We start from the raw sequence: 24,675 nt of genomic DNA on the forward strand, positions 1-24,675 counted from the left end.
CTACTTTTGTGCTTTTTTAACTTGTTGAACCATCAAAGATTTTTATTTAAATGATGTAGATATTCCATTAAATTGCTTTTATACATATGTTTAGAACAATAATTATAATTATATCCAGTACACATCATATTCTTTCTTGGAATTTAACAGGGTTATATAACAAACTCTCCACGAGTTGTGTCTGGTAACTCTTCAGAGTTACTGTTTGACCTGACCCAGGAGACAGGACCATCGCCTTCCATCGCAGGTTGGTGTCACTATTTTCTTTCCTTAAACTTGATGCATAATCATATGGAATCACTTTTGTTTTGGAACTCATCTTTATGTGAAAGTATAAGACTGCTGTAAATAGCTTTTAAGTGTCTTTTTGAGGTTTTATGTAAAATTTCACAAAGTCACATTGTACTCATTTTTCCTATGAATTTAACCTTAAAAATTCTTTAAAAACATCAATGAAGGCTTCAGATAATATAAACATTGTTAAGAAAATTTAGTTTATGTTGCCCCTAGTATAAAAAAGTATATGGTTGTAATTGAATTCTTAATTATGTTAGCGTCTTTCTAGTTCAGTAAGTGATTTCATTATATAGTTAAGTATGATTTTTATGGTGCTGTAAAGTAGCTATAATAAAGAAATAGATTTTGGACTAGTGACATGACTCAGCAGGCAAAGGCACTCGCTTCCAAGCATATTGACCTGAGTTCCATGCCTGGGACTCAACATAGTGGGACGAGAGAACTGATTTCTAGCAAGTTGTTTTCTGAGCTCCACATGTGTGCTGTGGCATGGGTGTATTTACCATGTTCTCCTTTCCCTCCCCCCCTCTCGTAACTAAAAGGTAATTTAAAAAACTAGTTTTTGAATGTGGTGGTGTACATCTATAATCTCAGCATTTGAGAGGCTGTGGCAGATAATTATTATCAGTTTGAGGTCAAGCTGGACTATGTAATGATTTCACAGCCATCCTGTGCTACATAGTGGAACTGTGTCTCAAAAACAGAAAGACAAAGACTTAGACATGGTAAAAAATGGTCTTTAGAAGAGTAATAAAATTTATCTATTGATGATATAAAGTTCCTTTAGTGCATATGATAAACATTCTTTATTAATTTGAAATATATTAGCATACCATGGAGGAATTTTTGTCTTTGTGAAAATTCCTCCTCATCAAGGCAAGTTAGTTCTTAGACAAATAGCTATTTGTATTTATTGAAATATTTTAACTAAGATGTATAAGATTTTTTGGAATGTTTAGATTATTTAATAAATAGATTAATGAGGTGTTTAACAGACTTTCCTGCACTTTTTTTTTCATAATAGGGCTTAAGGTTCTTTTCCCTTTTAATAATACCTTATTTGATAAACACATCTCTGAATGTCACATACATAGTTTACTAAATTGTTTACTAATATCTTGTTAATAAAATAGGTACAAGCGAAAAGAAACGAAGAAAAAATATTTGTATTAAATCTGGCATTAGGAAGCTCATAGACTTTACTCATAGAAAAAGTCTACAGTCTTGAAATTTCTGGGAAGAAAGAACCAATAAAGACTCCTATTCTCCCTCTCAGCTTTCTGCTACAGTGAGTGAAACTTCATTAAGTGGGATAACTAGGAAGTTTTAGGTTTGAACCTCTGCTCTTAAGACTTAGCTTTTAATCAGAGCAGCCGACCTCTTCATAGTTTCGATTTTTCATATTAAGAGATGGGGCTACTCATTTTTCTTCTATAATTCATTCAGTTCTCCACATGGAGCAAGGCACCTGAAGATAGCATTTTGATTCTTGCTCTCGTTCACACAGGGCTTTTTAAATGCCCAAACAAGATAAGTGAAATGTGAATTATATTCATAACAAGTATCAGTATCAGTCAGTGTTGATCTTTCAGTAGCACGATTGACTGACAGACTACTGTCTGTGGAGATTATTGGGCTTGAGTTTGACTATGAAAGAAAGTAGGATTTTTACTGGCAGAGCTAGAATTATTTGGGGATAGAGAATAGCACAAGCCTAGCAAAACAGATAAAGGGTCAGAATATAAAACACAAGCAGGACCAATTGACATGGCTCAGTTGGTAAAAGCATCTACTTCCAAGTCTTGACAACTTGAGTTTGATTCCTGGAACCTACATGGTGGAAGGAGAGAACAGACTCACAAATTGTTCTGAGTTTCACCCAAATACAATGACTTGTGCATACCCTCACTCATTCACAGAGATAAATGAATAAATGTAAAAAAGATTGGAATGAATGCAGTGGTTTTATTTAATGTTGTTGAGATTTCTCATGTTAAATTCTTACATTGAAGAAGTCTATTTTTACGTTATAATCTATTTTATAATTAGTTGATTAATTAAAAATGCTATCACCTATATGTTTTCCAAGTAACATAAGCATGTTTGTATGATTACACTACCAGAGATCTTGTTCATATATGTGCAGTTTGTCTGTCTCTGATCAAGTGTTTTGAAGATTGTGAGAGAAACCATTATTACTTTGTCTTAAAAGATGAAGCAGTGCCTGGGGCAGACGTGGGGCCACTGGCAATGGCCCCAGGATTTATCCCTACTGCTTGTACTGGCTTTTTGGAACCCATTCTCTTTGGATGGATACCTTGCTCAGCCTAGATATATAGGGAGGGCCTTGGTCCTTCCTCAAAGCAATGTGCCTTACCCTCTCTGAAGAGTGGATGTGGGTTGGGGTAGGGGAAAAAGTGGAAGGGATGGGAGGAGGGGAGGGAGTGGGAAGTGAAATTGGTGTGTAAAATGCCAAAAGTTAGTTTGTTTTCTTTTAAAAAAAATTTAAAAAACTAAAAAAAGATGAAACAGTGAAATGAACTAGTATAATATTCTTATTTTCTTGGCAAGTTTGTCCTCATTAAAAACACTGATAAGCAGATCTTTTGGAATAATTTTATCCTTTAAAACAAGTTAAGGTATAAAGTGTCTTGTTAGTAATGATAATTGTTTTTTTTCTTTATGTCTCAAGTATTTTAAGGTTCTTTGAATGCATTGTTTGACCTTAAAGTAACTGTAAAATAAGGTAGCAAAAATGGAAATTGAAACTCAGAAGTTAAATAAGAGTGCATAAGTAGAGACTGACAGATTCTGGGTTTGTTTCTACAGTTAGTGTACAGACAGGCCTACTTAATGTGCTGTTTGAGAGTCTTTGCTACAATGTACATTATGTTTTATTTTTAAAAAGGACTTTGTTTGGCCTAGTTAGAGTCTAACTGTCCCTCTTTCTCTTGCTGATACTCTTAAGGTTTAATCTTTTAGTGTTACAGTGATTTAGCTAAATGGAAAATTATTTTTAATAATGAAATATCCATGTAAAGAAAGATTCATGCAGAACTCTAATAAATCAAATGGAAGAGGTTTTTTTTTTTGTTTTACTTTTGATCAGACACTCCTTAATATAGTCCCTTAAAAGAGACACAGCTCCCCGTCTCTTATGCCCTTTCTTTTGAGTGAGTAAAATATTATTCAAGTATAGAAGTTCCTACTTTGTATATAGCAATAAGCGTGTAATGTCATAAGCTATGAGATCACTTTGTTAGGTGGGAAAGGACTAATCACATTAGGCATTTTAGGTAGTTACAAAATTTTATCTGGGCATGGTGGTGCACCCCTTTAATCCCAGCACTCAGGAGGCAGAGACAGGCAGATCCCTGAGTTCAAGGCCAGCCTGGTCTACAGAGTGAGTTCTGGGGCATTCCAGGTTGCACAGAGAAAAACTCTTTCTTGGAAAAAAAATGAAAGAAATTATAGGATCTGTAAATGTTTGGAGCAAATTATTGTGTATGCTTCTCTCTCTCTCTCTCTCTCTCTCTCTATCTCTCTCTCTCTCTGTCTCTCTGTCTCTCTCTCTCTGTCTCTGTCTCTCTCTCTCTCTCTCTCTCTCTCTCTCTCTGTGTGTGTGTGTGTGTAGTACAAACTTGAATGTATTTAAGCATCTGAAGATGATTGGTTCTTAGGAACTTCAGAATCAGAATGTCTTTCCTCAGTGTCACTATTTTTTCAAGCCGTATGAGAATACACTTGCATAGGAAGGCAGTTTCACAAACTGATTGAATAAATGCAGTCCTTAATAAGTTTTTATTCTTCTTCCTTATACTCTCTAAGTTTGTATCATATAATTTGTTCTTTAAGGACAAGGTATTATTATGTAGCCCTGATTGGCTTGGAACTGGTTAGGTAGATCAGACTGGCCTCAAATTAACAGACCTCTGCCTACTTCTGCCTCCCAAGAATTGGAATTAAAGGTGTGTGTGCCACTGTGCCTAGAAATATCATTTAATTTTTATCATTGATATAGTATAGTTCCATTATATCATATATATTAGTTCCCACATATAAACTTAACTAGTTATGAGCAGTATTTTACAATATTTTAGAATCTTTTTCTACTGTTTAAATCATTTTAGGTTTGAATGAAAGTTCATTTTCATCAAAACGTCCTGGTTCTGACATAAGCAGTGTTAACCCAAAAAAGCCTAAACCCAGTGACAATATTTCTGGAGCAGATTCCTCTTCTATAGTCTCTTTAGAAAAGCCTCCTTCAGTGATGTCTCTGCAGGTGACACCATCACAAGGTAAATGAGAATGAATTTACTGTAATATTTAAAGGTAAGTTTTGCAACTGTTACAAATTCAGAGACGTAATAGTGGTTATTTAAAGTTAAAAAGTGCTGAATTTGGGGCCTGGAGAGATGGCTTATTGGATATGAGCACTTACAACTCTTGCAGAAAACCTGGGTTTGAATCCCAGCATCCACATTGAGTGGCTTACAACCATCAGCTAATTCCATGGAGCTTCAGGGTGCCAAACATTGTCCTCTGGCCACCCCACAGCCATCAACACAAATGTGACATTCATGTACACGTGCGTGTGTACCCAGAAATAATTAAAAATAGTTCGGAAAAAAACCCTGAAAAGTGATGCGTTTTATTTCATAATTGATCTGAATTCATTTTAGGTGCAAATTGCTCATCAAATCAATCTAAAAATGGAACAACTTTTCCAAGAGCATGTCCTAAGTGTAATATTCACTTCAATCTTTTGGATCCTCTGAAAAATCACATGACGGTAAAATTTTTTAGATTCTAATTTGAAAAAGTTTGAAAATCTCTAAAAATGTTAATGACCAATTTATAGTAAATTTCGGTTTGTTCAAACACTTTAGGTATGAAATCTTAAAAATTGGATATATTCTTAGTGAGTGCTTAGGTAAAACTTTATATTCAAAATAATTCTATAAGATAATAAAATTCTGCCAGTCATGGTGGCACATGCCTTTAATCCCAGTATTTGTGAAGCAGAGGCAGATGAATCTCTGAATTCAAGGCCAGCCTGGTCTACAGGACAGTTAGAGCTACACAGAGAAACCCTGTTTCAAAAAACAAACAAACAAAAAAAACAGAGATAGTGAAATTCCTTATTTCATATATTTATAATATTTGCTTATTGTATTCTGATTTTAAGCACAATATATTAAGTCATTCAGATTTGTAAAAAACTTTTTATAATTTAAAAATTCTATACTGTGTGTATGTATATACGCTAATGTGTATATTCTGCATTAGATGATGAAGATCTAAGATACACATTTATTGTCAGTATTTAGATATAAACTTCAAATGCTCATGTTTTTACTTGAAATATTGTTTTGATAAAGTTCAGAATATAGTTTGCACAATTATTACAGATTTGTTTCAAGTTTAATGGGAAGCTTTTGATTTCGATTTTAAGGAAATTTGAAAGTATTTATGAAGTATAAACTTAATTAAGACTTCCTTCAAGCAAGCTGAGCAGTAGCTCAGCCTGTTAAGCGCGGCGCTTGCGAGTCTGAGGGCCCGAGTTCGAACCCCGGGTCTGGTCCCGATGTTCGATTCTGTTACAGAACGATTCTGTCACAGAGCGGCGTGGGCCGCCTGTGTCCCGTGTGTGAGGTTTCCCACGCCCTCTTGTGGTGTGGGAAAAAAAGACTTCCTTCAAATATTAGCTTTTACTATGCTCTTTTGTGCCTTTATAAAAAATGTTATGTAATCTTGTTCCTACTATAAATGACTGGAAGGCAAAAGAAGATAAGAAGAACAGCAATATAGAGTACGAAAGGACGTGAATGAGAGAAAGAATTAAGTACCTGTTGACAATTTTTTTATTCATCATTTTCAAAAACAAACAAAACCAGGAGGAACTCACTGGCAGTTCATGGGTAAAGGGGAGACATTTTTGTCGGTGGTGTCATCACTGGTTAAATTGCCCATACTACTGTATAGAACCCTTTCCTCATGAAAGTAATCCTAATCAAACTTATTGAGCTTGAAAAAGTAAGCAGAAAGAAAGCTGAAGACAGGAGGACGACTTACAACTTATTGGGAACAGGCAAAGGACAAGAGAGGATAATGAGGGTTGAATGTGATCAAAATATATTGAAAATGTCGAAGTGAAATCCATGCTTATGAACGATTAATAGACAAAAAAACTTTAAAAATTCCAAACCTGGTCTCTTTTATTCAGAATTATATTTTATTTACCCTACTTCCAGCCCCCAGATGTGGACTGTCCTTCGTGCTCCACTCACACAGGAACATTGTCCTGCTCATGTAATTTCCACGTTCTTTGTGATGTTTTGATGAGACTTAACGACAGTTTATATGTTTGATGTTAGAGATAGAGGGGCAAAAGGGAGTACATTAGTTCTGCTTACTCATTTTTGACCAGGTATTATAATCATGATTTATAAAAGCCTACACAGGGATACTAGTGAGGAATCCAGCCCCAATTCACATCTGCCTGATTCATAAGGTAGTCCTTAAAGAAAATAACTTCATATTAGTTTGCTTTATGTATTCTGGTTTTCTTTTTGTGTTTACAGGTAAATATAAAATGTTTTTATTTTCCCCTATTATATGTACAGATTATATTATAATGTATAATCTTCTTGGCCTAATTAGCTTTCTGTTGCTGTGAGGGAAACATCATGATCAAAAGTAATATAGAAAAGAAAGGTTGTCTGTCAGCTTACATTCAGTCTATCATGAAGAGAAGTTAGGGCAGGAACTGAAGCAGAGACCTTGGAAGAGTGTTGCCTACTGGCTTGCCTCCCTTGGCTTGCTCAGTTGACCTTATTATCCAACACAGGACTACTTGCACAGGTATGGCACTTGGCACTGCCCCTACTAGGCTAGACACGCCCACATCAGTCATTAACAAAAAAAGAAAATTGCCTCCCAGACTTCTACAGTCCAGTGTCATGGAGGCATTTTCTCAATTGACGTTTCCATTTTCCAGATAACTCTAGTTTTTGTCAAGTTTACAAAAAGCTAATCCTGCACTTGGAAAGATTGATGACCTCTGTCCTAAATGTGTGTGTGTGTTTTTTAGAATTATTTATGATTACTTTTATTGGAAATTGCCAAATGCCATGTAATCAAATAGTAGAACACCAGAGCATTTTATGAAAGTAACATAATTCATACAATGTGTATGTATGTATTTTCTTGTATATTTTATTCTTGTATATATTCTTTATTTCATAATGGGCATATATACAGTCATCAAATCTAGGAAGGGTAAATTTAAAACCATGGGGCAATATTTTAGTTAGATAGAAAGACAAAAACTACATGATCTAAAAAAGTTATCTCAGAAGTAGAACTCTTTGAGTCTAAGGAGGTTAAAGATGGGATTGAAGAGATTAACAGCTAACACTCTGTTGTAGTTCTAACGGGGTAAGTTCTTACGTTTTTTCAGAATGTAGCACAGTAGGGCATAACATTAACCCATTAGTAATTAGAAGACTCTGTATCCAATTTTCCTGTGTTATTTGTGATTTTCTTTCCCCATAGGAGAGTTTTAAATAAGATAGTGCTTTGTTTGTCCAAATAATGCCATTGATACATATTTATAATATATAAATTTTAAGTAAGTTTATTCTTTTAATCTGCCTCGTGACACTTGTCTTTTTGTGACTGAATCCAGAGCCTTGTGCATGCTGGGCAAGTTCTCTACCATTGACTTCAGTCACAGCTCTTTAGTGATTTTCTATAGTAGAGTCAGATTGCTCCATATCGTGCTTCTTTTCTTTAAGATTAAAAGTAGCATTATTCTACTAGTCTTATGAAAGTCCTTAGAAATAGCTTGATATTCCTAATTTTGAGTTCATATATGTTAACATGTACCTCAGGAAAAATCTAGAAATAAGGCTGGAACTTTAGACTCAGCACTCAGAAGCAGAGGCAGGCAAATCTTTGTGAAATCAAGGCCAGACTGGTTGATTTAGTAAATTGCCAGTTCTGTCTCAAAAGAAATACAGAAACATAACAAAACCCTTCTTGCCTCTCTTTGTAAATTAAAAGAAATTGGGGCAGGGGGTTGTGCTTCCATTTTATCAGCGGAAAAAAGATCATCTTTTAGGATACTAATATACTTATCCTTCAAGACTATATAGCCCTGTCTGAACTGGGACTCTCTGTATAGACCAGGCTGGCCTTGAACTCACATAAATCCACCTGCTTCTGCCCGGGAGTGCTGGGATTAAAGGTGTAAGCCTCCGTGCTCAGCTAATGTACTTATTTTAATTTTGTTTATGAGTACAACCTTAACTCGTGAGTATAAATTAGTTATGTTCCTCGCTGAGTCAGTTTTATTCAGTATTTTTCCTACTTCCTAGATATATTTTAAATTTTTTTTATGTTTTTACTTTTGTAGGTATAGAAATTCAAAAGTTATGATATGTGAAGATAGTTCAAGCAATCTGTTCCTTACAGGAGTTTCTAAAAGATGTAGGTGGTGTTCATGTTGAGGTGCCAAGCTAGATAGCTGGTGCTTGAGGAATGGCAGCAAGCTTGTTGTCTGGCCTGCATATACATGTGAATGTATAAATGCTCACACCTTCATGTGCACACCTGCATTTACATACACAGCATAAATGTTGACCATGAAATGAAGCAGGAATAATGTAACCTTGCCAAAGATGCTGTACATCTGTCTATTACAAGCCTGGATCCTCATGTTAGACTGAATGTTTCATGAATGATAATGATCTAAAGACATACATGTGACAAAAGAGGAAGTGGATGTTGTAACCATAGGACAGAATAATTGTGCTAAGATTTTCAGATGCTGATTTAATAACACACTTAAGAAGCTTTGTGTTATAAAACAATTACCTGTGTTTCTTAAAAAACAAAAAGCAAAAACAACTTCTTAGGCTTCTCCTGTAGACATTGCGGTCCTAGGAATTTCTATTTATTTATTAATTGGATTTTTGAGGCAGGGTTCCTGCCTGACCTGGAACTCTAGACCAGGCTAGCCTTGAACGCCTGCCTCTGCCTTCCAAGTGTAGAGAGTAAAGGCCTCTCAAGTGTAGAGATTAATGGCGTGTTCCACCATCAGGCAGGAATTACCATTTTAATGAGCACCTCTGAATTTTCTGATACAGATTTTTCTAGGTTTGCCCTTGAAGAAAAAATACTGAAAAAGCCCTACAACTGAAAATTATATACAATAAGTAACTTACTAAAATGTGCATATATGGAAATTTTCATATTATAACTATTTATGTGATAACTTGATTTTATTACTGAGAAGTAAATTTCACCTTCAAATATTTGAGCATTCTGGGTTCCAAGATGTACCAGATGCATTTGTCTTTGTGTCCCAAACCATTTCTAGTACCCATGAAATTAGGGAATGGCATTTGAACTCTGTAAAAGTCTAGTTTTGGCTAGTTTATGAAGTTGCAGCCTAGGGTTTTTTTTTTTGTTTTTTTTTTTGTTTTGTTTTTTTTTTTTTTTTTTTTTTGAGATAGGTTTTTCTGTGTATCCTTGGCTGTCTTGGCTCTTCTGGAACTCACTAGGCTTGCCTCTGCCTCCTGAGTGCTGGGATACACCACCACTGTCCAGCAGGAAGATTTCATATAACCGGATACATCAAAGCATGTATCACTAACCTTCCTCCTGTATTACTGACATGGTTATGAAATGAATGAATTTTGGTTGAAGAAACAAATGACTATTAAACATGTATCTAAGCAGGCATATTGCATGGGAAAAGTTTAAAAGCTATAGCCAAGTCTTAGTGTTAAGGTTTTTTTCATCTCTTTTTAAATTTTTGTTTTGTTAAGATAATGTTTATGGGCTGGCGAGATGGCTCAGCTGTTAAAGGTGCTTGCCGCCAAACCTGACGACTTGAGTTTGATCCCTGGAACCCACATGGTGGAAGGAAAGAACCGACGTCCGCAGGTTGTCCTCTGACCTCCACAAGTGCACTGTGGCACTCACATATCCATATACATAATGCACACACTAAACAAATAGTCTACTCTAAAAAAAAAAAGATGTTTACTTTTCTAAACGTTTTAGAATATCCACCACAGAATTTTACTGTTTCTTCCAGATATCTTATCAAGCATAGTTTTATGTGGTTTACCCTTAGTTGAAAACATAATTGTTTTTGCTATAATTTTGTAATTAATAATTTGCATCTTTTTTTTCCTCTTCTAGTATTGTTGTCCAGACATGATAAATAACTTTTTGGGATTGACTAAAAAAGAAATTTCAAATACAACAAATGACACTAAAGCTCTTGATTCAGAGAAAGGAAAATTGATCATGTTAGTTAATGACTTTTATTATGGAAAACATGAAGGAGATGTCCAAGAAGAACTGAAGACTCACACAACCTTTAAATGCTTCAGTTGTTTAAAAGTTCTCAAAAATAATATTAGGTATGTAAATAGGAATTTCTATTTAAGGAAAGTTGAAATGTTAAAGATGTTACCTTTGTGTCTTTATCATACACTGTCTTGCCATTCTACATAGCAGTTTCAGTATGTTCTCCTTTGTTGTATTTTCAGATTCTCCTCTTAAATCCTGCTATTTTTGTCTTTCTTTCACATGGCTTAAGAAAGGACAAAGATTATTATAATTTGAATCAAAATGAACTTATTAGTGATCTAGGAATTTATTGTGTTTTGAATTTTCTAATGTCTTTGAATAGTATAATTTCTTCACAATACAAGAAGTACTTCTTCAGAAGGTTTCAGATTGACTTTCTCCTTACTGATTTGATGCTCAAACCTCCCACTTTATGTTTGTCATCTTTATTGTATATATCTTATAGGAATTGTGACCGCTTTAGAGAAGTCCTACTAGAAGACATGTCTCTTAATTTTAAAATTTAAATAAAAATTAGATATATCATTCCCAATGGGATTTAAAAATTTTACATACAAATGTTTTTAAGTTTTAGGAATTTATACTTGTATTCTTTGAGTGGCCTATGTTATAAAAATATAACCTTTGCCAGGCAGGCACATCTCTGTGAGTTCAAGGCTAGCATGGTCTGTAGAATGAATTCCTGGACAACCGCAGGTCTACAGAGAGAAACTTTGTCTCAAAAAACAGAAAACAAAACCAAAAAAACTTTTAAGAATAACAAGAAGTCACCATGCATTGATGGTACACATCTTTAATCATAGCTCTTGGGAGGCAAAGGCAGGTGGATCTTTGTAAATTCGTTGTCTGCCTTGTCTACAGAGTGAGTTTCAGGACAGCCAGAACTACATAAAGAAACCCTTTTGAAAAAGCAAAAAGAAGGAGGAAAAAAAAGAAAGTGGCAAAGAGAAATGTTGAATGATGGTTTTATTTATTATATAGTCTAAATTTTTTATTAGGTAAGACTTTTTTCTACTCTTTCATAAAAACTTTCAAATATTCATCATGAATTTTAAATTTTTACATTGGACACTTACTACCTTGCTTCTACCCTTATTATAGTTGTTTTATTGTTTTCCTTTATCTTTCTTTTAAGCAATCTTATTTTCTATAAATTAAGCTGTTGATGAAAACTGATTTTTCTTTTATGTACATTTCACAATAAGATACAGACCTGAGTATACTTATTTTAGATAAGTTGTACTTCAGGAGTAGATATGGGACAAATTTGGAGAGAGATGAGAACATAATAACATATACAAAACTCAATTCTCAAAAACAAATGAAAAGATTATTGTATACAAATACACATACATTTACCATATCTTTTACATTTATTAAAAATTTTTGTGAATTAGCATTTTATACACCAACAGTTACCTTTTCAGCTCCAGGGTTCATTCATTTTTATGCTTCTGTGGCTCGCTGATACAATGATGCTCACAGGCTTTTTGTGTGTATGTGTGATTTTGTATATTCCCCAAGCTCTTACACTACTTCACCTTCTTCAAGAGCTAGTAGTCCCAGTAGTTTAGCAGAGAAATTGTGCTTTGGATGTAATACTGAAGCAGTATTGAAGTAGACCTCCACCGAGTTCCGTATTCTTGCTATTACAAGTTTCTGTCAGGAGATAAGGTATAAACTGTACAGGAGTGATTCACTGTCTTCATTCCCTGTTAAATATGGTATGTATTGCAATTGATTTTAGGAGAAGTATTTTTATCTTTTAAGATTATCTTATTTAATAGTCAATTTGAAAAGTAACTTTCTAGGAATTATTTTAGGACATTAGTTCTGTATGTTTATGTTATTAGAATATTTATAAAATGTAAACCTATTACCTTTAGTAATATACAGGAACTGAATATTGAAAACTATTACCTGGGAAATGTAACCTTAATGGTAAATAACTCATGACCAAAGGAATTGAATTTTTCTCAGTAAAATGTGGTAAGATGAAATGGCTTTTTGTTTTTTTTGTAATTTTGCATTTGTTTTTGAGATAAAAATCTCATATATAGCTCTGGCAAGTCCAAAACTCACAGAGATCTGCCTTTTTTTCGGCTCCCAAGTTCTAGGAAAGGTATGTGACACCATGCCTATAACCTTGCAGCTGTTTATAATTTATGTAATGGTTTCTGTTCTGAGTTGTTATTACAGGTTTTTCTTTACTGTTTGGGTGTCATTAAAAGCAGGTCACTGTAAGAATTTTTCCTTTTTTACTGTTTCCATATATTGACTTGAGAACTATACATTCCATTTAGCTCTTCTGTAAACATATGAGAAATTAACCAGCATTACTTCATATAAATATACTTTAGTATATTTAGCTTCAAGGTGTTAGCTGAAAATTTACTAGTTTGTGGTCTTTTTCCTATATATAATATTTAACCAAGACTAGGGTTTTCTGTAAAACCAAAGGAAAAAGGTATTTCAAAGTGTATTTCTTTTTTTTTTCCTTTTTTGCCTCAAAAAGTGGTATTTATTTAAAGAGGGAGAGGAAAAAAAAAATAAGATGTCCATCCCTTGGCTCCCTTCTCTCCCCCTTTCCAGCTGTTCCTCAGCTACCCAGGATGGAACCCTGGCTACAGCCAGGTAGCAGGACAGCCCCTCAAATGAGGTCAGCAACATTGAGGGGCATTTCTTCAATGGTGGTGCTGTAGAATGTCTCAGTGTCTCGAAGAGTCCTCTTGTCTTCTTCTGTCACCATGTTAATGGCCACACCTTTATGGTCAAAGCGACCGCCGTGGCCAGTTCTGTGGATGTAGTTTTCCCTGTTGGTGGGAAGGTCATAATTGATGACTAGGGAGACCTGCTGCACATCAGTGCCTCTGGCCTAGGTCAAGAAAGATGATAGAGCTGTCAGAAGATAATCTACCCAGATTGACTAGGCGTACATGTAGGCAGACAAAGGCAACAAGCAACCCTTGTTCCCCAGACCTCAGGCATGCCAGGTTTTCTTCCAAGTTGTTACGTTCCTGAGAGGGGCACTAATCAGCCCTTTAGAGAGGGAATCACTTTGGACTCAAAGTGTAATTCAACCTGCTTTGAAGAGATACTGTGTTTTAGAGATAGGGGGAAAAAAAGGATGTCACAGGCTTTATGATGGCTGTTCTCTGGATTGATAACATTCTCATATAATTTAATGATCATTTCTTTTGAAGCCTCCAACTGAATAATTTACTAGTAGTTGACCCATTCTGAAAATTATTTTGATCAAGTAATATTACTTTCTAATTCAGCCAAAAGCTTAAGAAGTAAGTACCTTTAAATAAGTATACCATACTCTGCACTTAGGGTCATAGTTCTGCTCATAAGAAGCCTTGTAGGGATGCTGAAATAGCAAAGTGTAAAACTACAAAATGGAGATTATCTTACAAAGGGCACAGTATGCAAAATAAACAGTTTGTGTGAACGATAAACAATGTCACTAAAGAAAATGAAAAGTTACAATTGCAGGCGTTAAAACTGCTCTTATGCATTTTAAAACAAAGATACAAGTAAAAAAATACTAGTAGCTGGAATTTATTGTGTATCTTCAAGGTCTTAAAGGATTTTCCCCATGACTCTAGCTGCTTTTGCTGATAGGATTCTCTTCCACCATTAAATTTTACAGTGTGAAGTCCTTAGCAGTGTAGACAAGCCTGCCATTTTATCTAAAAACAGTCATCTGAAACTAGTGACATTTGAGAACAAAGATGAAAAAGTGTCCACTTGAGGTCATTATTTAAGACATGCACTTTTCTAGAGAAATTGAAGATTCTAGATTTTGAATAGTATTCACAGTTTTATTTATAATGGGGTTTGAGATTTTCTTTTGAGTGTTTTAATTTGAATCTTTGCACATGTTGACAATCTTTTACAGGTTTATGAACCACATGAAGCACCACTTGGAACTTGAGAAGCAGAGCAGTGAGAGCTGGGAGAAGCACACCACTTGCCAGCACTGCTACCGCCAGTTTCCCACGCCCTTCCAGCTGCAGTGCCACATTGAGAGCACACACACGCTTCATGAGTTTTCTAGTGAGTTAAAGCTGCCTTTCAGTGTCGAGTGATTCTTTACTGTTGAAGCTACGCAGTCTTGAGAAAACTATTGCAGAAGTAGAAACAAGAAACAGACTTTGAATTTTGGGGGCAAAATTGAAAAAGTTAACTTACTTCAACAGCTTCAGTTGAAATCCCAGATGTGTGTCAGGTATTGCTACATGAACTCAGGCAGGTTATTTGGTACTGAGACAATAGGATGATGAACATGCATTGCAGTAGTGCTAAAAGAGGAATTAGAGGACTGCACTGAGGTTTTTTTTTGTGTGTATGATTGCTCATGACCTCTCACTACTGCTCCATTTACTATTACCCAAAATGAAATGAACCTTTATATTTATGTATTAAAATGTTGTAATAACTTTATTCCTTCTATTTATAGCCATTTGTAAAATCTGTGAACTATCGTTTGAAACTGAACAGATTCTTTTACAACATATGAAGGATAATCATAAACCTGGTGAAATGCCGTATATCTGCCAGGTACATCCATCCATGTTTTATAGTGTTCTTAACTATTTGTTGTTTTGGTGTTAAGATTTGTAGTTGTTAGATAAATTGTTAGAAATCTTTTTAGTTAAGGCATCAACAGCAAACATTTAATTTTAGAGAGATTACAGTCTCTCACAGCCAGTCAACTCTCCCATGTGACAAGTCAGCAATGAGAGTAGGAGAATGAATGGATGTGTTCATGTCCTAATAAAACTTTAAGGACTACGATTTTTGAATTTTAGCTAATTTTCATGTGTGGTGAAATACATTGGTCTTTTTTTTTTTTACCATTTAGGTAAAAAGGGTAGCTACAATTAAAGTCCCTCCTACTTAGTTTACTTATGTAAAGTCTCTTGCATATTTCATACATTACATGAGGGAAGATAGAGAACTTTATTTGGCCCAGAGGCTGCTGTTTGCTCCTAAGCACTAGAAAGAGAGGAGCCTGGTCAGAAAAATAGATTGGATTTACGGTTTACTTTACCCTACAGGGAATAGTGCATCCATATGACCAATGTGAAAATGCTTAGTTATACAGAGCTCTGTCATGTGCTTTGGTGCAAGTATTTCTTCAGAATTTGAAGGAATAGGAAAGCTGGAGGGAGATGAATTGCCACTTTCACAGCTTGGAGGCTGTATTTATAATCTGATGGCAAGTACTGTTTTATGCAGAGATAAAGTATTTTATAGGACTCCACAACCTCCAGAAGGTTCCAAAGCTTCAAAATTCAAGGGAAGACGGGGTGGCAGGGAAGTGATGTGATAAAAATGAAGGTATCTATTATATTTGGGAAGCAGTCTTGAGTTCTGAAGGATCATCCTATTCTGACATTTAGTGCTTTTTGTTAGTGAGCTTCTTGCATGGATAAGCGTCAGAGCTGGATTGGTAGTATATAATCTAACAAGTGATTCTTTGTCACTTTGTACTTTCAGATCAGTTACAAACGTTCCATTTCAACTTAATGTTTTTTATTTCTAGGTTTGCAATTACAGATCATCATTATTTTCTGATGTAGAATCTCATTTTAGAACATCCCACGAAAACACTAAGAATTTGCTATGTCCATTTTGCCTCAAAGTTATTAAAATTGCCACACCCTATATGCATCATTACATGAAGCATCAGGTGAGTTTAGTAATTTTTACTTTTTCATATTACCTGATTATCACTCAGAATATTCAGTTTGTTCTTTAAAGGAAATAAAGTTGTTCCGCGTATACAAGTGATTTAAATTATGTATAGAATCACTTGTAAAGTTTCCATTTCTTTCCTTCTTTTCTAATTTTCTTACGGCCTATAAATAGTGATGAGTCTCAACGATGACAAGGAATAGGAAGCCTAGAATTTAGACAAAACAAAAGGCAAATGGAATATGGGGAAAGATTTTCTACTTCAGGGTCTCAGTAGATGTGGGAATGATTTTGAAGTACCCTCTCAAGAGGAAAAATAAGTGAGTTAGAATTGAAAGAATCAAGATAGAGAATTCTTAATCTTGTTTGTTTCTTTGTCTTATGTTTTCACCCCATTGTCCAGACCCTGGTGTTATGATAAGAGGTGTTGTCATTACAGACCTAGGGTAACATTTCACAGTTACACGACAAAAGAAACAAGTGCTCCCTCAGCATTGGAACTCTGCCAGAGCATAGCTTGTTTCCTGAGTGACTCCTGCTAGCTTTAGCTATGTAATGTCTGGAACTCATCATTAGTTGTTCCTTACTTCTCTGATGTGATACTTAGTGGTTCTTTTCCTGGAGCAATTAAACCATCTTTTGAGCTAAAAATGTTGCTGAAACTCTGAAACCTGCCTTAGCAACAATGCCTTTGTTGGAATCAGAAACCCATGTCTACACTGGATCTGATGGTGTGGTCAGGTTTTGTCAGCTCACTGCAAAGCTCAGTGTATTTGTAGTTTTTAAAGTCTGCCCACCAGGTATTTCCCATTGTCGTGTACTTGTCTATTGGGTTCGGTTAGAAAATCAGGAAATTACCTTGTGTTTTTACTTGGTAGAGAATATAAAAGTAGAATTTCCAATAAATTTTGTTAAAAAATAAATAAATAAATAAATAAATAAATAAATAAATAAATAAATAAATAAAAAAAACACTTTGGGGCATGCAGCTGTGTTGTGGCTGAGATTGTACATCATTGAAAAGCCCAGGAAGTTCTCCTAGTCTAGACTCTCACATTGTTCCATTGGCTTTTCCTCAGATATTATCACTGATAATACCAGGTTTATAAAATTAAAGATTTTTAAAATCCTTTTAAAATAGGATTTCCAAGAACTTAAAAAAATGTATGGTATGTATAATTTTCCAATTTACCTGACCACCAGACCCTTTATTTGAGGAATAGCTGTTAGTGAATCCTCATAAACAGAGTTCAGGAGACACTATTCTTGTTACTCTGTTTCATCTTTGGGTTTTACTTTTAAAAAGGAGAATAGGTGTAAAGAAGTCATTATAAGGCTTTTAATCTTATCCGCTCAAATACTTCACCTAGTTCTAGAGGTAATTAGGATCAGGATGACATGGACCCTGTTTGTATGCTGTGTAATTTATTAAGTCTTTGTAACTAGAGTTGTCTTAACTTGTTGCAGGTGATGGGTCTTTTGTTTGTTTGCTTGTAGTACCTATGGGGTAGACAGTAGTAAATAGTAAATAGTAGTAAATAGGCTGTTAATCTGAAGGGTTAATAGTCCTTCAGTGTATTTAAAAGTTGTAAAGTTATGAAAAACTGGAAGTTATAGCCAGGAGAGATGATAAACTTAAAATTGAGTTGACATTTCTAATGCCTTATTGGATACTAAGAACAGTTGCAAGTTCTGTGTCTTAATTTAGTATTTTTGAGGACCTTATATTTTTTTTCTTGAAGATTGCATTATATCAAGTAATAATAATATTTGTGTATTTCTGTGTATCTGTGAGTGTGTATATTATATCCTGTCTGCATGTATAACTGCAGGCCAGAAGAGGTCACTAGACCTCTTTACAGATGCTTGTGAGCCACCATGTGGTTGCTGGGAATTGAACTCAGGACCTTTGGAAGAGCAGGCAATGCACTTAACCACTGAGCCATCTCTCCAGTCCAGAAATAGCAAAATTTAAAAAATAACAGTTAAAAAATTATATGTATGTGTGTGGATATGTGCATATGGTAGGTATTGAACTTGGGTTCTTTGGAAGAGAAGTATGAACACTTAACCTCTAAATAACATTTTTTCTACATAAAAACATATAGTAACTAAATTTTACAGTGTCAGGTTAAATGGTTGGCTTATGACTAAAAGACATTTCATATCATAATTTTATTTATTTATTTATCTATCTATCTATTTATTTCCGAGACAGGGTTTCTCTGTAGCTTTGGGTGGTAGCAATTAAACCCAGGTTCTCTGGAAGAACAGACCGAGCTCTTAACCACTGAGCCATTTCTTCAACCCTTGTGTTTGATTGCCACATAACAGATATACTCTTGAGATATAGTACTAATTAATACAAGTTTTTAAAATGAAATGATTCTTTGATAGTGTTTATTATAAAATATCATTAAAACTAAGGGCTTCAGAACAGAATTTATAGCTATAGAAATTATTTTCCTTTTTTCTAATAGAAAAAGGGAATACATCGTTGTACCAAATGCAGATTGCAGTTTTTGACATGCAAGGAAAAAATGGATCACAAGACTCAACATCATCGAACATTTGTAAAACCCAAGCAGCTAGAAGGACTGCCCCCTGGAACAAAAGTACGTTCAAGTGTATGGCATTATTTGATTTGTATACTAAAAACTAACTCCTGCCTTGTTTTATCTTTGAAACAAAATATGTTAGAAAATGACTTCTGATTTTTATTAAGACTAATTTTAGGTTTTACTGCTTTTATGCTTAGAAAGAAATATCTAACCATTGTTTTGAGTTCCTTTGTGGGTATATTCCTTCATAAAAAGTACAATTGAATAAACTGCTCCCTTGATCAGTGGGTTATTTCAATTCTGTATGACGGTTTCAACTTTCCTAGTTAGTAGCATATGTATTATTAGTTTTAATAGCTGTACACTAAGGCATTTGATATCAGGAATCATATTCTTTCATTATCTTTGTATCTCTAGTGTCTTTTTAGAGTGCCTAATGATACAGGTGCTCAGATGTTTGTTGAAGTTATTAATGCTGTGTCTACTCTCAAAGAAGCAAATTCTACTGCTGGACAGCATTGTGAGCAAGCACTTGTCTGACTGTAAATTGATGATTGTAATTTACTGTTCCCCTTTTGCCTTATATACATCTGTTTTCTCTGACTTCTTTATATACAGTCAGCTCTTGAATATTTGCTCCAGTGGAGGGAAAACAGAGGCATGGATAATCCAAAGTGAAACAATCCCCAAAACATTTATATTTGCCTTTGGGTACTTACCTTTGAATGTGGGTATGTCTTTTATTTGAATTGACTAAATAATATAAAGCCCTGCTCTGAAGACTTAGAGCGAGAGGAGCTAGCCAACATCCTTCCCTGCACACCATTCCTTTCATGCTGGGACTACACATGCAGATACTAATGTAAGCAGTGCAGTCCTCTCCTTTCTTCCCATGTTAATAGTAATAATATTAATGATACTAAATGTTTTTCTAGCACCTTAGAATTACCTATTTCTAAATGTGCTTTTTCATGTATTCTTTAGCTTAATCCATACAACATAAATTATGTACATAAAGCTAGCATTACCCTGTGTGAAAGATATGAAATGGCTTAAGATTCATTTACTTTTGCAAGGTCACATAGTTAGGAAGGCAGATTAACTTCAGGTCTTTGGATACTTGGTCCAGTGTTTATGTACATCATATAAGCAAGCACATGTTAGGACTCAGCATTGGCTGTCTTTGAGATGTAAGGAGAGTATAGTCAAATGATTAAAGCAGATGTTGGTAGGTGACATTTTCATTGTCAACCAACAAATACAGTAAAATGTTTTATGAATAGTAAATAATAAACCTTATTAGTTCTTTTATTTCCACCCTGTTTTTTTGAGACAGGGTTTCTCTGTGTTGCTTTGGTGCTTGTCCTGGAACTTGCTCTGTAGATTAGCCTGGCCATGAACTCACACAGATCCACTGCCTCTGCCTTCCGAGTGCAGGGATTAAAGGTGTGCAACCACCACTGCCGAGCAAGAATTTTAAATGTTATAATCTCCTTATAGTATAATGAATTGGTAAAACCACTTGCATAAATCCTAGGCAGTGTGATCCAAAAAGAACAAGTCACTCTTGCTGCCAATATTTGTTTATTGCTAGTAATTTTAAAGGGTAACAGGCCTTTTTAGAGTTTTTTTTTTTCCAGTCTTTATTGTGTAAGCTTTGGTTTCTTGTATTCAGAAATTACATTTAGTTATATCAGATCATAAAAGTAGCTATGAAATGTGATCTTCTTAGAGTCATACAATTTGTATTAATCTTATTTATTAATAATGATGTTAACCTACAGTAAATTATAATATGAAATATATGAATAGATATTTTATGTGACTTGAATTTAATTGGTTGACTATTTAACACAAATAGATGACTAAACCTAGTTAGTTATCTGTGGTTTTGAAAGAATACTTAAGATTTATCTTATTTTATACAGTGGTTAATTTTTAAGTAAGTATTTCCTTCATTTTTGTAGGTTACTATTCGAGCTTCAGTTGGACCTCTTCAACCAGGATCTTCAGCTGTACCTTCCATCAGTGCAAGCACTTCTACCCTCCAGCTCTCACCTCCAAGGACTGAAAATACAACTCCTAAAAATCCCACTAAATTGAATACAAGTACACCGAATACAACCGTATCTGATCCCAGTCAACCTAATGAAAGCAAGTCTAATGGAAATAAATCTAAAATCAGGTCAAAAGTCTGTACTACTCAGAAGAAACAAAGCACACTTGCTAATAGTAATAAGAAAAGTAAGGTGAACACAGCATTGAGGAACCTAAGGTATGCTTTGCTTCTGACGCACACTCCCAATCAAACTCAAGCCTAGCAGCGTTATGTTTACTAATAGCCCTCTCTGATTGCTTTTGTTTTAAATATCTTTTTTATGTCTCCACAAGGTTACGTCGAGGTGTTCACCAGTGTATTGAGTGTTGTTCTGAAATAAAAGATTTTGCAAACCATTTTCCTACATATGTCCACTGTAGTTTTTGCAGATACAACACTAGCTGTAGCAAAGCCTATGTAAATCATATGATGAGGTAAGATGAGTTCAGTGTTTTGCCTATTATAATTATAATTGAAAAAGCTTTTGTTTTGAAAACAAATTGTATTAGAAGCCTAGTAGTCTTTTCTGTTAGAATAAAGCAAATCAAGAAATTACTGTGTGAAATGGTTAATTAAGCTAATGAAATTAAGATACTTGTTAAAGGAGTAATTATTGTGTCAGATTTATTCTTCTTCCCCAAAAATGTTTTAAAATGGTTATTTCCCAACAAATCTAAATGTTTTAACTAACAACTCCATGCACTCCCATGACTGTCATTCTCTTCAAAGCATTCAGAGTCTTGAAGATTTCCAGTTATGCTAGGAACTTTATTGGGTTTGTTTCCCCCACGTCTTTCTCTGTAATCCATCCTTTTGTTTGCCATGTGTCTGTCCATCTTGAAACTGTATGTGCTTAGACCTATTCAATGAATGTCATGATGCCACCGTCGGAAATTTTCCCAATAATGCATTCATTCTACATTGAGTACCTGTCATTTGCTCTATAATAGATTCTAGATTCTCATGAACTACATTGGGATATTACTGTTACCGAACACATTACTCTTCCAGGGTTGATTTTTAAAAGAAAAAAATTTAAAGATTTTGTTTTTATTTATGCATATGTGTGTTTGTCTTTGTAAGTGTATGCAACATGTATGTGGGTGCCTGTGGAGACCAGAAGGGGGTGTCTGGACTAGAGTTATAAGAGGCAGTTGTGGCTGTCTTTATGGGTGCTGGGAACTTAACCTGGGTTCTCTGGAGAGAAGCAAGAACCAAAGTTGTCCTTGTATAAATAAACCTGATATTGCCTATTCGGAATGATGCTGTTGTGAGTTTTTGTTTATTTGTTTGTTTTGTTTTGAGTTTTTTTGGATAAAATTCATGTGTAACTGAGTTCCTTTTAGGTCATAGCCTGTCTTGTTGCTTTTTGATTATTGCCAGATGCTACTTTCAAAGGTCATCCTGCCTTTAAGGTGGTTTCAGTAGGTTTCAGCCTGGCCTCCTGGTACCCTGTCATATTCAGTTTCAGCACTTCCATCGTGTTTGTCCTATTTCTTACCTAATAGGACCATTTCAATACCTGTCTGTGCTTCATTGCTATGAAATCCTTTCCGTCTATGATGTTAAGTATCCTGAGCTCTGTTGTCACTGGTCATCAAGGTCATTATTTTCAATGCTGTTTTTTTTCTCATTTACTCTTTAGTCATATTCACATGTCATAAAGGCCAGCATAACTTTGAAACTGTTCTCCTTTTCCCTTTCTTTGTATTATGTTCAGTTCTGAAATGTATGTGACATTCATATTAGTTTCACTTCATAATATAAAATTTTAATTATTGTCTTGTGTGTGTATGTACACACACATGCATGGGTGCACCAGGGAGTTTTACTAAGGTTGCTCACGGGAGCATGGGTTAAGGTGTAGTCATACAGTCAGCGTTTCTATTTTTGTTGAATTATTTCTCTATCTGAGATTATTTGTGCTTCCAAATGTATCTTAAGATTTTTTTTTTTTTGCTTCTCTGAAGAATGATATTGGAATTTTTATTGGGATTGCATTCAGTCTGTATATTGCTTTTGGTAAAATTGGCCATTTCACAATATTAATTTTTCCAGTTCATTAGCATGGAAAACCTTTCCATCTTCAGGTTTCTTCCTCCGTTTCTTCTGTGTTTGCAAGTTTTTATTGGAGAGGTCTTGGCAGTTCCTTTGTTAGGTCATTTTAAAATTTTTGTTTGTTTCTTTAAGGCTTTTAGGAAAAGTGTTTCTGTGCTTGATTTCTTTCTTTCCAAGCACATTTTTCATTCTTCTTCTTATTATTATTTTTTTTAAATAAGGCATGTGTTTTACTGTGTAGCCCAGATGGGCCTTGAACTTGAATTCCCTTGTTTCAGCCTCCCAAGTAATAGAATTATAGGTGTATGTCACCACATCTGGCTTTCCCCACTTTTTGTTAATTATAAAATCATGGAATCTGTGTTTTATTTTTTCATCATTTTTTAAAATTTATTTATTGTGTATACAATATTCTGTCCGTGTGTATGCCTGCAGGCCAGAAGAGGGCACCAGACCCCATTACAGATGGTTGTGAGCCACCATGTGGTTGTTGGGAATTGAACTCAGGACCTTTGGAAGAGCAGGCAATGCTCTTAACCTCTGAGCCATCTCTCCAGCCCCTTTTCATCATTTTTTAAAGATTTATTTATTATGTATATAGTGTTCTGTCTGCATGTATGCCTGCAGGCCAGAATAGAGCATCAGATTTTATTATAGATGGTTGTGAACCACCATGTAGCTGCTGGGAATTAAACTCAGGACCTCTGGAAGAACAGTCAGTGCTCTTAACCTCTGAGCTATCACCAGCACCAGAATTTGTGTTTTAAATTTAGATAATACAAAGAGAAGAAATAGAAATTTTTATTTATCGCTAGGGCTCAGATAATTCCAAAATTGTTATCAATATTTTAATGGTACAAATTGTAGACATTTGAAAGCATCAGAAAGACTGTATAATGTTATTTTAATATCACTTTATTTTATTATTTTTTATTTATGAATTTTATTTTTAAGGTAATATTTGATTCATATAATTTATGAATCAGACGGAATCTTAGACTAGTTTCTCAAGGGAACAATCATGTGTACAAATTTTTGTAAGTAGTTATGAGTATTCTCAACTTGTTGATGTTAAAAACACAATTTTTGTGATACCATCATACATATACATGTAAATTCTTTAGTAATACTTACTCCCAAATTGAAGAATTAACCATTTGATCTCTTCTGAAGATATGAAATCTTTGCATATTTGAAGAATATTTCCTAAGTTTGCAGCTACTCAGAATAGTTATCTGTTTTCACAGCCTGTATTAAATTTACCTGAGCATGCATTATAATCACTGACAAAGTATGTTAAAACTTCATTGCCAGAGATGAATTAAGTAGGTTTGGGGGTAACTTTAAGACTTTACGTTTTTAAGTAAGTTCTCAGTTGATACTGGGACTATTCTGTGTGATTTCACTTTTAGAAATAACTGTGCTAAACCAGTCCTGGCTTCTAGTACAAGAAAGAGATAAAGGGCATAGAAGACCTCTGTTCATGTGGCTGAAAGTATGGTTAGGGATTTTTCTGTTCTGTGTTAAGAGGGGCATGGCATCATTTTAATCTAGGAGTCCTTATTT

General features: G+C 34.7%; 1 protein-coding gene and 1 non-coding gene across 4 annotated transcripts in view; one reads left to right on the plus strand and one right to left on the minus strand.

The window, feature by feature from the left end:
• Znf280d (zinc finger protein 280D) overlaps window positions 1-24,675 on the plus strand; it is an 81,943-nt gene that overhangs the window by 24,032 nt on the left and 33,236 nt on the right. For all 3 annotated transcript variants that reach the window (XM_038321742.2, XM_038321744.1, XM_038321743.2), the window contains exons 7-16: window positions 151-247; window positions 4,428-4,595; window positions 4,980-5,089; window positions 10,513-10,736; window positions 14,591-14,748; window positions 15,152-15,252; window positions 16,241-16,387; window positions 18,873-19,007; window positions 20,921-21,228; window positions 21,345-21,485. In XM_038321742.2, coding sequence (XP_038177670.1) covers window positions 151-247; window positions 4,428-4,595; window positions 4,980-5,089; window positions 10,513-10,736; window positions 14,591-14,748; window positions 15,152-15,252; window positions 16,241-16,387; window positions 18,873-19,007; window positions 20,921-21,228; window positions 21,345-21,485 — 1,589 coding nt within the window. The remainder of the gene's footprint in view (window positions 1-150; window positions 248-4,427; window positions 4,596-4,979; window positions 5,090-10,512; window positions 10,737-14,590; window positions 14,749-15,151; window positions 15,253-16,240; window positions 16,388-18,872; window positions 19,008-20,920; window positions 21,229-21,344; window positions 21,486-24,675) is intronic.
• LOC119810916 lies at window positions 13,621-13,750 on the minus strand. The gene has a single exon (XR_005284854.1). It is a non-coding gene; the product is annotated as a small nucleolar RNA SNORA67 (small nucleolar RNA).

The sequence above is a fragment of the Arvicola amphibius genome, chromosome 3 (assembly GCF_903992535.2).
Source record: "Arvicola amphibius chromosome 3, mArvAmp1.2, whole genome shotgun sequence".
NCBI classification, from domain to species: Eukaryota; Metazoa; Chordata; class Mammalia; order Rodentia; family Cricetidae; genus Arvicola; species Arvicola amphibius.